Source organism: Salarias fasciatus, unplaced genomic scaffold, assembly GCF_902148845.1.
Source record: "Salarias fasciatus unplaced genomic scaffold, fSalaFa1.1, whole genome shotgun sequence".
Taxonomy (NCBI): domain Eukaryota; kingdom Metazoa; phylum Chordata; class Actinopteri; order Blenniiformes; family Blenniidae; genus Salarias; species Salarias fasciatus.
Window position 1 is genome coordinate 732,136 of NW_021941377.1, and position 14,926 is coordinate 747,061.

The following is a 14,926-nucleotide window of genomic DNA, read 5'->3' on the forward strand; positions in this document are numbered from 1 at the left end:
TTTTTTTTACCTTTATTATTATTTGTTATATTATATTATTATATTGGTTATTTATTTCTTTTTGTTTTATTTTATTATTTTTATCTCTATTATTATCTATGTTATTTTATATTATATTATTAAATTTGTTATTTATTTGTTTTTATGTTTTATTTTATTATTTTTATTATTTTTATTTATTTTTATTCATTCTATTTTTTGATATTTTTTTACTTTATTATTTTTTAATTTATTTTTATCTTTATTATTATTTATGTTGTGTTGTATTATGTTATATTTGTTATTATTGCTTTTATTCTTTATATATTTTTATTGTATTTATCTTTTGGTTTTATTAGTTTTTACTATTACTAAAGAAGTTTAAAACCCTTTTGTAACTAGTTGAAAACTAGTATTCAGCTGGTTAGAAACTAGTCTGGAACTAGTTTAAAACCAGTGAGACTAGTATGAAACTAGTATATAAATAGTTTAAGATTACTGTGAAACTAGTTAACAGCCACTTTGACTAGCACTAAACTAGCCTCAAACTAGAACTAAACCGGTTTAAAGTAGTATGAAACTCCTGGATAACTAGTCTGGAACTAGTTTATGGCCATTTCTCAGACTAGTTTAAAGCCAGTCTGAAACTAGGTTAAAATAAGCGTGAGACTAGTTTAAAAGTAGCAAGAAACTAGTTTAAATCCAACTAGTTTAAACGTAGTTTCAAACTCCAGGAAAACTAGTCTGGAACTAGTTTAAATTTAGGATGAAACTAGCTTAAAACTAGTTAGCGACTAGTAAAAAATGAGTATGAAACTGGTTTAAAAGAAGTATAAAACCAGTTTACAACCACTCTGAAACTAGGTTAAAACTAGTACTAAACTAGTACAAAACTAGCTTCAAAGTAACGTGCAACTAGTTTACAAACCACTGTGAAACTAGCTTCAAACGACAACTAAACTAGTACTAAACTAGTTTAGAAGTGGTTTTAAACTACTGGAAAACTAGTTTAAAACTATTTCAACTAGTGTGGGACTAGTTCAGTTTCATACTAGTTTAAAATTAGCACGAAACTAGTTTAAACGTCATATGAAACTCCTGGAAACTAGTCTGCAACTAGTTGAATATGACTATGAAACTAGTTTAAAACCACCTTGAAACTAGTTTAAGACTAGTCTAAAACCACTCTAGTTCAAAACTAGTATAAAACTAGTTAAAACCTCTGTAAGACTGGAAAACTACTATGAGACTAGTTTAAAACTGGTATGAGACTAGTTTAAAACTAGTATGAGACTAGTTCAAAACTAGTCTGAACTCGCTTCAAGGTATAAAACTAGTTTAAAGGAAGGTTATAACTAGTACTAAACTAGTAAGACACTAACTTCAAATGCAGGTAAAACTATAACTATAACTAGTCCAAAACCAGTATAAAGCTAGTAAAGAATTAGGCATATAACTAGTCCAGCAAACTAGTTAAAAACTTAGTTTGAAACCAGTGTAGAATTAGGCGTATAACTAGTCCAGCAAACTAGTCCTAAATAAGCGTATAACTAGTCCAAACTCGTAGGGAATGTTAAGGCTATAACTAGTCCAGTTTACTAGTCCTAAACATGTGTATAACTAGTCAAACTAGTATAGAATTTGTGCTATAACTAGTCCATTTTAATAAAGAATTAAAACTATAACCAGTCCAAAACTAGTTTAAAACTAGTATAGAATTAGGTATAGAACTAGTCCAGTAAACTAGTTCAATATATGTGTATATCTAGTCCAAACTAGTACAGAATAAGAGCTATAACTAGTCCAAAACTAGTTTAGAACTAGTATAGAATTAGGCATATAACTAGTCCAGTAAAACTAGTCCTAATCATGTGCATAACTAGTCCAAAACTAGCTCGAAACTTAGATTAAAACTAGTATAGTTTTAGGCCTATAACTAGTCCAAACAAAATTAGTAAATTGATCAGAAACCTGTCTATAACTAGTCCCAAAAATCCAGTAAACGACTTCAAACCAGGTGAATAACTAGTCCAAAACTAGCTTAAAAGTAGTGCACAAATAGGTCTATAACTAGTCCTAGAAATCCAGTAAACTAGTCCAGTAAACTAGTCCCAAACAGGTCTATAACTACTCCGGTAAACTAGTCTTAAACAAGTCGATAACTACTCCAGTCAACTAGTTCTAAACATGTGTTTCACTAGTCCAGACTAGGATAGAATTTATACCTATAACTAGTCCAGCAAACTAGTTTAAAACTAGTGTAGAATTAGGTATGTAACTAGTGAGTAAACTAGTTCTGAAGAGGTTCATAACTAGTCCATTAGAGTAGTCTTAAACAGGTCTATAACTAGAAAGATGTATTACTAGTCCAAAAGTAGCTTAAAACTAGTGTAGAAAAATGTCAATAACTAGTCCAAAAAATGAGTACACTAGTCCCAAATAGGCCCATAACTAGTCGCAAGAATCCAGTTTACTAGTTCTAGACAGGTGTGTAACTAGCCCAAATTTAGCTCAAACTTGTGCAGAAATACATATATAACTAGTCCAAAATTAGTTTAAAACTTAGCTTAAAACAAGTATAGTATTAGGCCTATAACTAGTCCAGTAAACTAGTCCGAAACGGGTGTATAACTAGTCCACACTAGCACAGAATGAGGGCTAGAACTAGCAACAAACTAGTTTAGAACTAGTATAGAATTAGGCCTAAAACTAGTCCAGTAAACTAGTCCTTAACAGGTGTATAACTAGTCCAAACTAGTACAGAACAAGAGCTATAACTTGTCCAAAACTAGTTAAGAACTTCTACAGAATTAGGTCTAACTAGTCCAGTAAACTAGTCCTAAAGAGGTTTATAACTAGTCCAAAACTAGTCGTAGATAGGTGTATAACTAGTCCAGGAAACTAGTCCTGAAGAGGTCTATAACTAGTCCTGAACCAACACTAACCAAGCCTGAATCTAATAATCTAGAACCAACTAGTCCTTAACTAGTCCTTAACTAGTCCTTAACTAGCCCTTAACTAGCCCTTAACTAGTCCTGAACCCACCTGCGATCAGGGAGATCCAGACCCGGTCGGGTCCCGGCGGTCCAAGTCCCGGTTCCGGGCCCGGACGGGGCCCAGGAGGACCAGGTCCGGTCCGGTCCTCCATCAGGAGAAGAAGAAGAAGAAGAAGAGGAGGAGGAGGAGGTGGTGTCGGGTGACGACCAGCCGGGAGGTGTCGGGTTACAAACACACAGTAACACAATACAACCGTCTCCAGGTCAGCGGGCCGGGCGTCGTCACGGCGACGGCCCTGATGGAGAGGAGTGGGCGGAGTCTCAAGCCCCGCCCCCACTCTGCCTTAAGTGAACCGTTGCAGGCTCATTAACATAAAGCTCATTAGCATAAACAGGAAGTGGAGCAGAGAGGCGGAGTGTGAAGCAGAAGGACCTTTATTTATTTATGTATGTGTGTGTGTGTGTGTGTGTGTGTGTGTGTGTGTGTGTGTGTGTGTGCGCGCGCGCGCACGCGTGCTAGAGGTCTGTGTTCTCCACGCCGGCGCCGTCGCACTCGATCAGGTAGCTGTCGCTAGCACTAGCGTTAGCGTCGGCGCTAGCGTCCTCGCACTTGGTGATGGTGAACTTGGCCTGAAAGACAGGAGCTAGCGTTAGCATTAGCTTTGACTTAGCATTAGCGTCAGGCTAGCATTAGCTTAAGCTCACCTTTGGGTCAGCATTAGCCCCATGCTAGCATTAGCTTTGCGTCTGTGCTAGCTTATACTTAATATAACACTCGGTTTAGCATTAGCGTTACATTAGCATTAGCTTCATGCTAACAGCTTGAGGTAACTGTTAGCTTTAGACTACAGATTAGCATTAGCTTCAAGTTATCATTGGCTTAGCAATAGCATTAGCTTCATGTTAATGCCAACTGCAAATTAGCATTAGTTTTAAATTAGCATTAAGTTTAGATATAGATTCATGCTAACATCAAGTACAGATTAGCATAAGCTAAAATTAGCATTAGATCAATATTGATGCTAACTACATATTAGCATTAGCTTTAAATTAGCATGAACTCACGTTTAAAAATACATTAATGTTAATATTAGTGTCAGATTAGCATTAGCTTAAAATTAGCATTAGCTTAAGTCTAGAAATGCATTCATGCTAATATTTACCACAGATTAGCATGAGTTGCAATTAGCATTAGCTTCATGTTAGCATTAACTACAGATTAGCATTAGCTAAAATTAGCATTATCTAATTTAAAATTAGCATTAGCTTAAGTTAGCATTAGTTAATGTCAACCACAGATTACTGTTAGCATTAGCTTCACGCTACTGCTAGCTTAACAACAGCATACCATGCATATTTAGCATTAGCTAATTGCTAACTTCTTGAAATGCTAACATTAGCATCATACATATAGATGTAATTAGCATTAGCTTTATGCTAAGTACTTCCACAGCATGCATTAAAAAGCCATTAGCATCTGAGGCTAACGTGCATTTTCCGCTACGAGCGCGGGCGGCTAGCCGCTAACATACCTTGGTTAGCGCCTCGGCGACGTGGATGGCGGTGCGCGTGTGCAGCGTGGGGGGGCCGGTTCGAATCCGCGAGCGGCCGCTAGCTAGCGCCATGAAGATGACGAGCTAACGGAGAAGGAGGGGAGGAGTTAGAAGGATGATGTCATCGTGGGGGGCGGGGCCTCACCTGATCCTGCAGGAAGTCGTCCACGCAGCCGCCGTGTCGCAGGTTGCCCAGCAACGCCTCGGCGGCGGCCACGCCCACCTGCTCCGGAGACACGCCTGGAGTGGGGGGGGGGGCGGGGCTAGTTAGCATCATGCTAATGCTAATTCGCGGCCACACCCACATATTTGAATTCATGGCGAGAATTAGCATTGTGCTAACCCTTATGAGAAAATGCATGGTTAGCCGTTAGCATCATTAGCCTGCTAGCGCCTCACCTCGCTTCCCTAGCGCCGACGATGCTAGCAAACACCCGCCGGTCGTCTCGGCGACGAGTCTAAACAAAAACAAACGGACCAATCAGAGCGCAGCGTGGATTAGAAAGGGGGCGGGGCCGGAGTGGGAGGGGCTTACAGGATGCCGCTGCCGTTGCCGAACGCCGATTGGCTCTCGTTGGTGGCCGCCACGTCCACGTGCGCGCCGGCCACGTGCGCGCGGAGGGCGCGGGCGGCGGCCGCGCTCATGGCTTTAGCTAGCTGTGGAGAGACGGCTAATCAGGCTAGCGGTAAGCTAGCAGTGTGCTAATGAGAGGCTAGCAACAAGCTAACGTTAAACACTAATTATAAGCTAAAGACATGCTAGCAAGATGCTAACAACAAGATGCTAGCAAGCATGCTACACAAATGGCTAATGATAGAGCTAGCAACATGCTAACAGGCTAATGTAAGGCTAATGACAGGGCTAGCAAGATGCTAGCAACAGGCTAATGACAGGCTAGCAACATGCTAACAACAAGCTAATGCTAGCATGGTTTCTATTTGTCATTAGCCTAACAAGAGGCTAATGTAAAACTAATGGCAGGCTAGCAACATGCTAAAAACAGGCTAATGCTAGCATGGTTTTAGAATGTCATTAGCTGAAACACCATGCTAATATAAAGCTAATGACAGGCTAGCAACATGCTAACAACAGGCTAATGACAGGCTAGCAAAATGATAAAAAAAGGCTAATCTAAGGCTAATGACAGGCTAGCAACATGCTAATGTTGCTACTGCTAATCTAACAGCCATTAGCGTTAGCTTTAGCATTAGCATTAGCGTGACCTTGATGGGCAGCACTCCGGCCACGAAGGCCGTCCCCGTGATCCTGGCCACGCCCCCTCTGGTCTCCATGACGACGGGCTGCAGCTGCCGGATTGGCTGGACGGAGACGGAGACCACGCCCCCTCCTTTAGGGTAGAAGCCCCTGACACACACACACACACACACACACACACACACACACATAAAATTTGACACACAAAATAACACACACAAAAATCAGACGCAAAATGACACACAAAATTAGACAAAGTACGCACACACACACGCACGCGCGCGCACACACACACACACACACACACACACACACACACACACACACACACAAAGGCTCCAACAAAATGAACACACACAAAACACAACAAAGTATACACACTCAAAAAACACACAAAATCAGACACAAAATAACACACACACACACAAAATACCAAAAGCACACAAAGTAACACACAGACAAGATTAGACACACAACATAAGAAACACACACAAACACACAACATTGGACACACAAAACACAAGAAGGTATATACACACACACAAACACACAAACAAAATCAGACACACAAAAACACAAAATAACACACACAAAATACCAAAAACACACAAAATAACACACAAATCAGACAAAAATACACACAAAATAACACACAAAACACAACAAAGTATACACACACACAAAAAAACACACAAAATAACACACACACGCGAAACACAAAATTGGACACAAAACTTCATACACACAAACACACACACAAACAAAATCAGACAAAAAATTAAACACATAAAATACCAAAAACACACAAAGTAACACACAAACAAAATGTGACACACAAAATAGCAAACACACACAAAAACGCAACATTGGACACACAAAACACAAGTATACACACAATAAGCACACAAAATCAAACACACAAAACACAAAATTGGACACACACAAAAACTTACACACAAAATAAAACACAAACAAAATCAGACACACACACAAAATACAGAAAAAAAACAGACACACAACATAAGACACACACAAAATACCAAAACGCACACAAAAACACAACACTGGACACACAAAACACAACAAAGTATACACACACAAAATCAGACGCACAAAATAACACACATGCGCAAAACACAAAATTGGACACACACAAAAAAACACAAAAAATTAAGACACACAAAAAACACACACAAACAAAATCAGACACACAAAAAACAATCTCACACACACACACCACACCTCTTGACGACGTCGAAGTCGAACTGAACTCCGAATTTTTCCACGATGGGTTTGAAAACCTGGAAAACAAACAAACAAGAAGTAAACAACAACGAAAAAACACACAACCAGACTGTTGTCATTGTCAAACACACAAATAGAATAAATGTAAACATATTAAGTATATAACAAATAAATAATAATAAACAGTAAAAAACAAAACAATTATAATAATAATAAAAATTAAATAAAGCAAATATCAGAAGAATAAACATTAAATATGTAATACATAAATAACAAAAAATAACCAAACAATTATATAAATACAAACATATTAAATAAATAATTAATAGATAATAAAATACATTATGCAATTATATGAATATAAGCATATTAAATATATAACAAATAAATAATAAAAATTAAAAAACAAAAAAAACAAATATAATAACATAAAATGAAGCAAACAGAAGAATAAACATTAAATACATAATACATAAATAACAAAAAATAAGAAAACAATTATATAAATATAAACATTAAATACATAATAAATAATAAAAAAATTAAAACAATCATAATAAATATGAACAAATTAAGTAAATAATAAATAGATAGTAAAATAAATAAAACAATTACAAATATAAACATTTTTAATAAGAAATATAAATAAAAAATAAGTTATTGAATACTAACTTTTACACTGACTGATACTCACTAATAAAAATTATATAAAAAATAAATTACTTAATACATTATTAAAAGTTATAAATATATAAGTAAAATAACATATATAAAATTAAAACAATGATTTGCCAAAAATATAAAAACATTAAATGTATAATCCCCTAAAAATATTATGAATATATTTTTTTTATTATCATGATTATATTTAATATTATTTATATTTACATCATTTTATATTGTATTGTATATATTATTTATTATATTTATGAATATAAATTTATTCATACAATAATTGTGACAAATTAAATCAATATATGTAAATATATAAATAATGTAATAATACAGAAGTAAAATAACAAAAAACTAAATTAAACATGTTAAAATAAATATATATTGCAACATATTGTACTACTAAATAATATAAAACATTTAATAAAAAACACAAAACATGGACTAAAATAATTACAAAAAAATTAAAGATAAATATGTACGTAATATAAATAAATAAATAAATAAATAAATAAATAAATAAATAAAAGATCAAAAATTTAACTTTAGGATAATCAACTCAATAATTAATTATTTTTAATTATTATTATTAATATTTATTTTATTCATTTATTCATTCCGATGTATTTTTTCTAACTATTGTTTATTTTGTATTGATTTATATTGTTAATTATTAAATTACTGATTATTAATTAAAGTAATAAACTGAAGGATAACGACTACTGTTGTTGTTGTTGTTGTTGTACCTTCAGGGTGTAGTCGCTGTGCGGCGCCAGCTCCGTCTCAGTCCCGCCCTTCAGGACCAGATCCGTCCTCTGATTGGAGAAGAGCGAGACGGGAAGTGAGGCCTGCAGGAGGAGACACACACTCCTGCACACGCACACGCACACACACACACACACACACACACACACACACACACACACACGATATGACAAGTCAATTAGCTGGAAACTGTTAGCATTAGAATTTTACCATTGACATAAGCTAGAAACTGTTAGCATTAGCATCTAACTATTAAAATAAGCTGGAAACTGCTAGCATTAGCATAACTGTTAGCATAATGATTTTACAACTGAAATAAGTTATGAACTGTTAGCATTAGCAAAACTGCTGGCATTAGCATTTTACCATTGAAACAAGCTGGAAACTGTTAGCATTAGCATATTACCATTGAAATAAGCTAGAGACTGTTAGCATTGGCATAACTGTTAGCATTAGCACCATTGAAAATAGCTGGAAACTGTTAGCATTAGCATATTTGTGTGTGTATCAGTGTGTGTGCGTCACCCAGCAGTGTGTGTGTCAGCAGTATAAGCCCCGCCCCCTACGGCCCGGGGCTCCAGGGTGATGTGGGTGGAGCCGACCTCCGACCCCTGCAGGAGGCCCGAGGTCATCTGGGAGAGGAGCTGCAGGCCGCATAGGTGCTGGGGCCTGGAGACAAACAAACAAACAAACAACCAAACAAACAAACAAGTAAATAAACAATGAAAAAAATTAATAAATTAAAATAAAATAAATACAATCAAAAATAAATTAAATACCTTTAAATAGTGGTTATTTTATTGTTATCATTATTATTGTTGTTATGTTGAATTAAATGATGTCCGCCATCTTGGATGAGGCTCAGTGAAATTCCGTCACTTTCAAAAACAGTGAAATAGTTGTTTCTTTCAAGCTGATTTTGATTAAAATCAAAATTAAAATAATAACATTTATTTTATAAACGGTTTGTTTTCTTATTTTTCACGTTTTTAGTCAGTTTTAAGGCTGGAAACGCCTCGACGTTACAGTCGAAATGGTTCCACGATGTCCGCCATCTTGGATGAGGATCAGTTGCCTTCGATCACGTTTTCAAAACTATGCAAAAACCGAAATTTCCGGCCTCTTTTTTCTCTAATTTCACATGTATATCAACCAATTCGTTCTTCAAAGACTTTATTTTCTGCATTTTGTGAATTTAAATCGCTTTAAAACCCTGAAAAACCCTCGATGTTAAATTAAATGATGTCCGCCATCTTGGATGAGGCTCAGTGAAATTGCTTCAGTTTCAAAAACGGTAAAATAGTTTTTCACAAGCTTATTTCTATTAAAATCGCTCAAAATAATAATATTTATTTCAGAAACGTTTATTGTCTTATTTTTCGTGTTTTCAGTCAGTTTTAGTAAAAAAAAAAAGGCCTACACGATACAGTCGAAATGGTCCCAAAATGTCCGCCATCTTGGATGAGGCTTTATCTCCCCCATTCACGTTTTCAAAACGATACAAAAACGGAGATTGCCGGCCTCTTTTTCCTCTAAATTCACAAATATATGACAAATTCGTCATTTAAAGACTTTAGTTTCTGCATTTTGTAAATTTAAATCGCTTTCAAACCCTAAAAAACCCTCGATGTTAAATTAAATGATGTCCGCCATCTTGGATGAGGCTCAGTGAAATTGCTTCAGTTTCAAAAACGGTAAAATAGTTTTTCTCAAGCTTATTTTTATTAAAACCACTCAAAATAATAATATTTATTTTATAAACGTTTATTGTTATCTTATTTTCCATGTTTTTAGTCAGTTTTAGGAAAAAAAACGCCTCGACGACACAGTAGAAATGGTCCCAAAATGTCCGCCATATTGGATGAGGCTTGATCTCCCAATTTCACGTTTTCAAAACGATGCAAAAACGGAGATTGCCGGCCTCTTTTTCTCTAAATTCACAAATATATCAACAAATTCGTCATTTAAAGACTTTATTTTCTGCATTTTGTGAATTTAAATCGCTTTAAAACCCTAAAAAATCCTCGATGTTTCATTAAAAACCGCCCAGTGATGTCCGCCATCTTGGATGAGGCTCACTGAATTTCCTTCACTTTAAAAAACGGCAATAAAAAAAGTATTTTTAAAGCGTATTTTGACTTAATTCACACTGTAAATAATGGTGCTTTGTTTTTAAACGTTATTTTGTCTCATTTTGTCGTGTTTTTAGTGAGTTTTAAGCGCTAAAACGCTTCGGTGTTACACTCAAATCGGCCCCCCTTCCAGGGTTCCGTCTCTCACCTGAGCCCCGGCGTGCTCCTCCCGGCCCGGATGTTTCGGACCCGGATCGGCGTCCCCGTGATGCAGCTGAGCGCGGCGCACACGCGCAGGATCTGCCCGCCCTGCGTGCGTGCGTGCCGCGCGTTAGCATGTTAGCATGTTAGCATACGAAGAGAGGAAAAACAGGAGAAAACTGACCCCCTCCATGACGCTGCCGTCCAGCTCCACCGGCTCCATGTTCGGCTTAGCTGCTAGCTACAGAGGCTAGCGGAAGGTGGAGGTTTTATCGCAGCGCCGCCTGGAGGAGTGGAGGAGAAATACAGGGTTAAAGAAAAAAGAAAAAACAAAAAGATAAAAGAATTTAATTAACTAATTTTAAAAAAAATGCAAGTAATAAATTGAGAAACATGGAAATCCAAAAAACAGAATAATAACAGTAATAACAACAATAATAAAAATAAAAAAATAAATAATAATAATAATAACAGCAACACCAACAATAATAATAATAATAAACTGCAACGTAAAAAAATACAATAACAAAGAAGAAATAAATAACGAAAAACATAAAATACTCAATCAATAAATAAAATAATAAATAAAATGATTAAATACCTATAGAAAAATGATAAAACAATGAAAAAAAGGATTAAATCAAAGTAATTATATAAATACTAAAAAATAAATTGAGAAACAGAAATCAAAAAGGATGTAATAATAATAATAATAATAATAATAATAATAAAAATAATAATAATAATTGCAACGTAAAAAATACAACAACAAAGAAGACAGAAAGAAAGAAATAAAAACAAGTATTAACTTCTCAATGAATAATTAAAATAATAAATAAAATTGATAAATACCAATAGAAAAAAATTACAAAATAATTAAAAAATACAATAATAAAAAGAAATAAATACAAAAATTAATTGAATTAAATTCAATTCATAAAATATAAATAAATACACAAATATATAATATAAAAATATGGATTTTTTTAAAAGAATAACATCCATGTTGAAAAACAAATTTTAAAAATTATAATATTAACAAAAAAATTACAGTAAAAATTTAAATGGACAAAAATTAATGAAATGTATGCAAAAAAATGTATTTTTTTTTAAACTGACTGAAAAAATTCCATATTTAAAATAAAAAAATACTACAATTTTTATCATCATTTTTTAAATCTGGAAATCGTCAGATGTGCTGAAATGTTTAAATCATTTCTTTTGTTGACACTTTAAAAAGAATGCTTAAATTTATTTTAAAAGAATTGTTGAAATTTTAAAATGCGCTAAATAATAACAAAATTCAACTTAAAAAATACAACAACAAAGAATAAAAACAGAAAAAATAAAAACAAATATAAACTACTCAATGAATAAATAAAATAATAAATAACATTAATAAATACCAATAGAAAAATTTTTAAATCATTAAAAAAGGAAACAATAAAGAAGAAAGGAATAAAATAATGCCATGATAAAAAATAATAAAACAAAAGAGAATAATTATAATAAAAATGAATTGACAATAAAGTATGAAAACGATTTTTAAAAAATCAAAATAATATTGAGGGAATAACGTCAAATCAGATTTTTTGTTATTAATCTTGTTCTTGTCATATATTAAAAAAAAATAAATAATATAAAAATCATAAAAATTGTCAAATGACCAAGGCTCATCCTTTTATTTAATTGTTTTTATTTTCAATTCATTTATTATTTCATTGATTTATGTTATTTAATATTTTATCAGGTTTTGTAAATTTTATTTTTGTATTTTTGGGGTATTTCTTGTTCTTATTAAATTCCCATTTTCATATATTTTGTTATACGTATTTTTAGTTATTTCATGCATTTTAATTACTTTATTCCTATTATTTATACTTTTTTCAGTTAATTTCCTGTTTTTTTCTCTTTTAATCTGTTGGTTGTTTAATTCATTGATTTTTTTATTTTTTAATTGTATTCATACTTCAATTAATACATATTGTTATCTTTATTTATATATTATTATTATTATTACTATTATTATTTATTTTTTTATTTTTTTATTTTTTGTTATTTATTTTATTTTATTTTATTTATTTTTTTCCTTTTTCCTATTATTTTTTCCCCTTTTTTGCTTCTTTTATTTTTAATTATTGTGTGTGTGTGTGTGTGTGTGTGTGTGTGTGTGTGTGTGTGTGTGTGTTTTCCATACAAAATCAGAAATCAGCTGATCTGGTTCAAACCGGTTTAAACTACCTAGACTAGTTCCAACCAGTCCTTGAACCAGCCTTTAAACCAGTCTCTTAAGCCAGTTTAACCCACTTTAAACTAGTACCTGAACTAGTCTTTCAAATAGTTCTTTAACCAGTTTAAACCAGTTTAACCCACATTAAACTAGTATTTTAACTAGTTTCCGAACCAGTTCTTAAACTAGTCTTTTTCCCAGTTTAAACCAGTTGAAGTAGTTCTCAAACCAGTTTTTAACTTACTCTAAACGAGTTGTGTAACCAGCTGCTAAACCAGTTGTTCAACTAGTCCTTAACGCAGTTTAAGAATCATTAAACTAGTATCTAAACCAGTCTTTCCATTAGTCCTTTAACCTGTTTTTGAACCAGTATAAATCAGTTGGTAACCCAAACTAGTTTAAACTAGTTATCCAACTAGTCTTTACCCCAATTTAAACTAGTACGTAAACTGGTAATTAAAGTAGTTCTTAAACCAGTTTTAAAACCAGTTTAAACCAGTTCTTAAACTAGTCTTTAACCCAGTTTGTTAAACCAGTCGTTAAACTAGTCTTTATCCCACTTTAACCCACATCAAACTAGTATCTAAACCAGTCTTTAAACCAATTTAAACCCGTTGTTAAACTAGTCTTTGAACCAGTTTTAACCAGTTCTTAAACCAGTTGTCAGACTAGTCTTTATCCCTGTTTAACCCACATTTAACTAGCATCTAAACCAGTCTTTAACCCAGTTTAAACCAGTTTCAACTAGTTCTTAAACTAGTCTTTATCCTAGTTTAACCCACATTAACCCAGTATCTAAACCATTCCTAAAACTACTACTTAAACCAGTTGTCAAACTAGTCTTTAATCCGCTTTAACTCAGTCCAAACTAGTTTTAATCCAGTTTAAACTAGTACCTTATACTAGTCTTTATCCCATGTTCCAAAACCAGTCTAAAGTAGTTATCCAGCTGATAAACCAGTTGTTAAACTAGTCTTTAACCCAGTTTAAACCATTTGTTCAACCAGTCTTTAACCTAGTCTGTAAACCAGTATCAACCAGTTGTTAAACTAATCTTTAAACCAACTTTTAGACCAGTTTAAACCAGTTGTTAAACCAGTTGTTAACCTACTCTTTAAGCCACTTTAAACTAGTTGTTAAACTACTGTTTAAACTAGTCTTTTACCCAGTTTAAACCAGTAGTTAAAATAGTTTTTACCCAGTTTAAAGCAGTTGTTAAACTAGTCATTATTTTTTTTGTTTGTTTTAACCAGTTGTTATACTACTTTTAAGCCAGTTTAAACCAGTTGTTAACCTGGTCTTTAAACCAGTTGTTAAACTAGTTTTAACCCAGTTTAAACCAGTTTAATCCAGATGTTAAACTACTCTTTCAACTAGTCTTTTACGCAGTTTAAACCAGTTGTTAAACTAGTCTTTAAGCCACTTTAAACTAGCTGTTAAACTACTCTTTAAATTAGTCTTTTACCCAGTTTAAACCAGTTTAAACCAGTTGTTAAACTAGTCTTTGAACCAGTTTAAACAAGTTGTTAAAATAGTTTTTACCCTGTTTAAACCAGTTGTTTAAGCAGTTGTTATACTAGTTTTAAGCCAGTTTAAACCAGTTGTTAAACTAGTCTTTAAACCACTTTAAACCAGTTGTTAAACTAGTCTTTAAACCGGCATTTAAACCAGTTTAATCCAGCTGTTTAACCAGTTCTTAAACTAGTCTTTAAACCAGTTTAAACCAGTTCTTAAATTAGTCTTTAAACCAGTTTAAACCAGTTGTGAAACTAGTCTTTAAACCAGCTTTTAAACCACTTTAAACAGGTTGTTAAACTACTCTTCGTCCCAGTTTAAACTAGTTATCTAACTAGTCTTTGGCCCAATTTGTTAAACCAGTTGTTAGACAAGTTTAAACGAGTTTAAACCAGTTGTTAAACTAGTCTTCAAACCAGTTTAAACCAGTTGTTAAACTAGTCTTCAAACCAGTTTAAACCAGTTGTTAAACTAGTCTTTAA

General features: G+C 33.4%; 1 protein-coding gene across 1 annotated transcript; it reads right to left on the bottom strand.

The window, feature by feature from the left end:
- Positions 1–3,403: 3,403 nt before the first annotated feature.
- rtca (RNA 3'-terminal phosphate cyclase) lies at positions 3,404–10,968 on the bottom strand. The gene is made up of 11 exons (XM_030087246.1): positions 10,884–10,968; positions 10,707–10,807; positions 8,952–9,095; positions 8,408–8,531; positions 6,987–7,045; positions 5,753–5,894; positions 5,064–5,185; positions 4,928–4,986; positions 4,674–4,768; positions 4,508–4,612; positions 3,404–3,605 (listed from the first exon to the last, which is right to left on the bottom strand). The coding sequence occupies exons 1-11, from the start codon at positions 10,920–10,922 to the stop codon at positions 3,492–3,494; spliced, it is 1,104 nt and encodes a 367-aa protein (XP_029943106.1). The 5' UTR covers positions 10,923–10,968; the 3' UTR covers positions 3,404–3,491.
- Between the last annotated feature and the right edge of the window lie 3,958 nt (positions 10,969–14,926).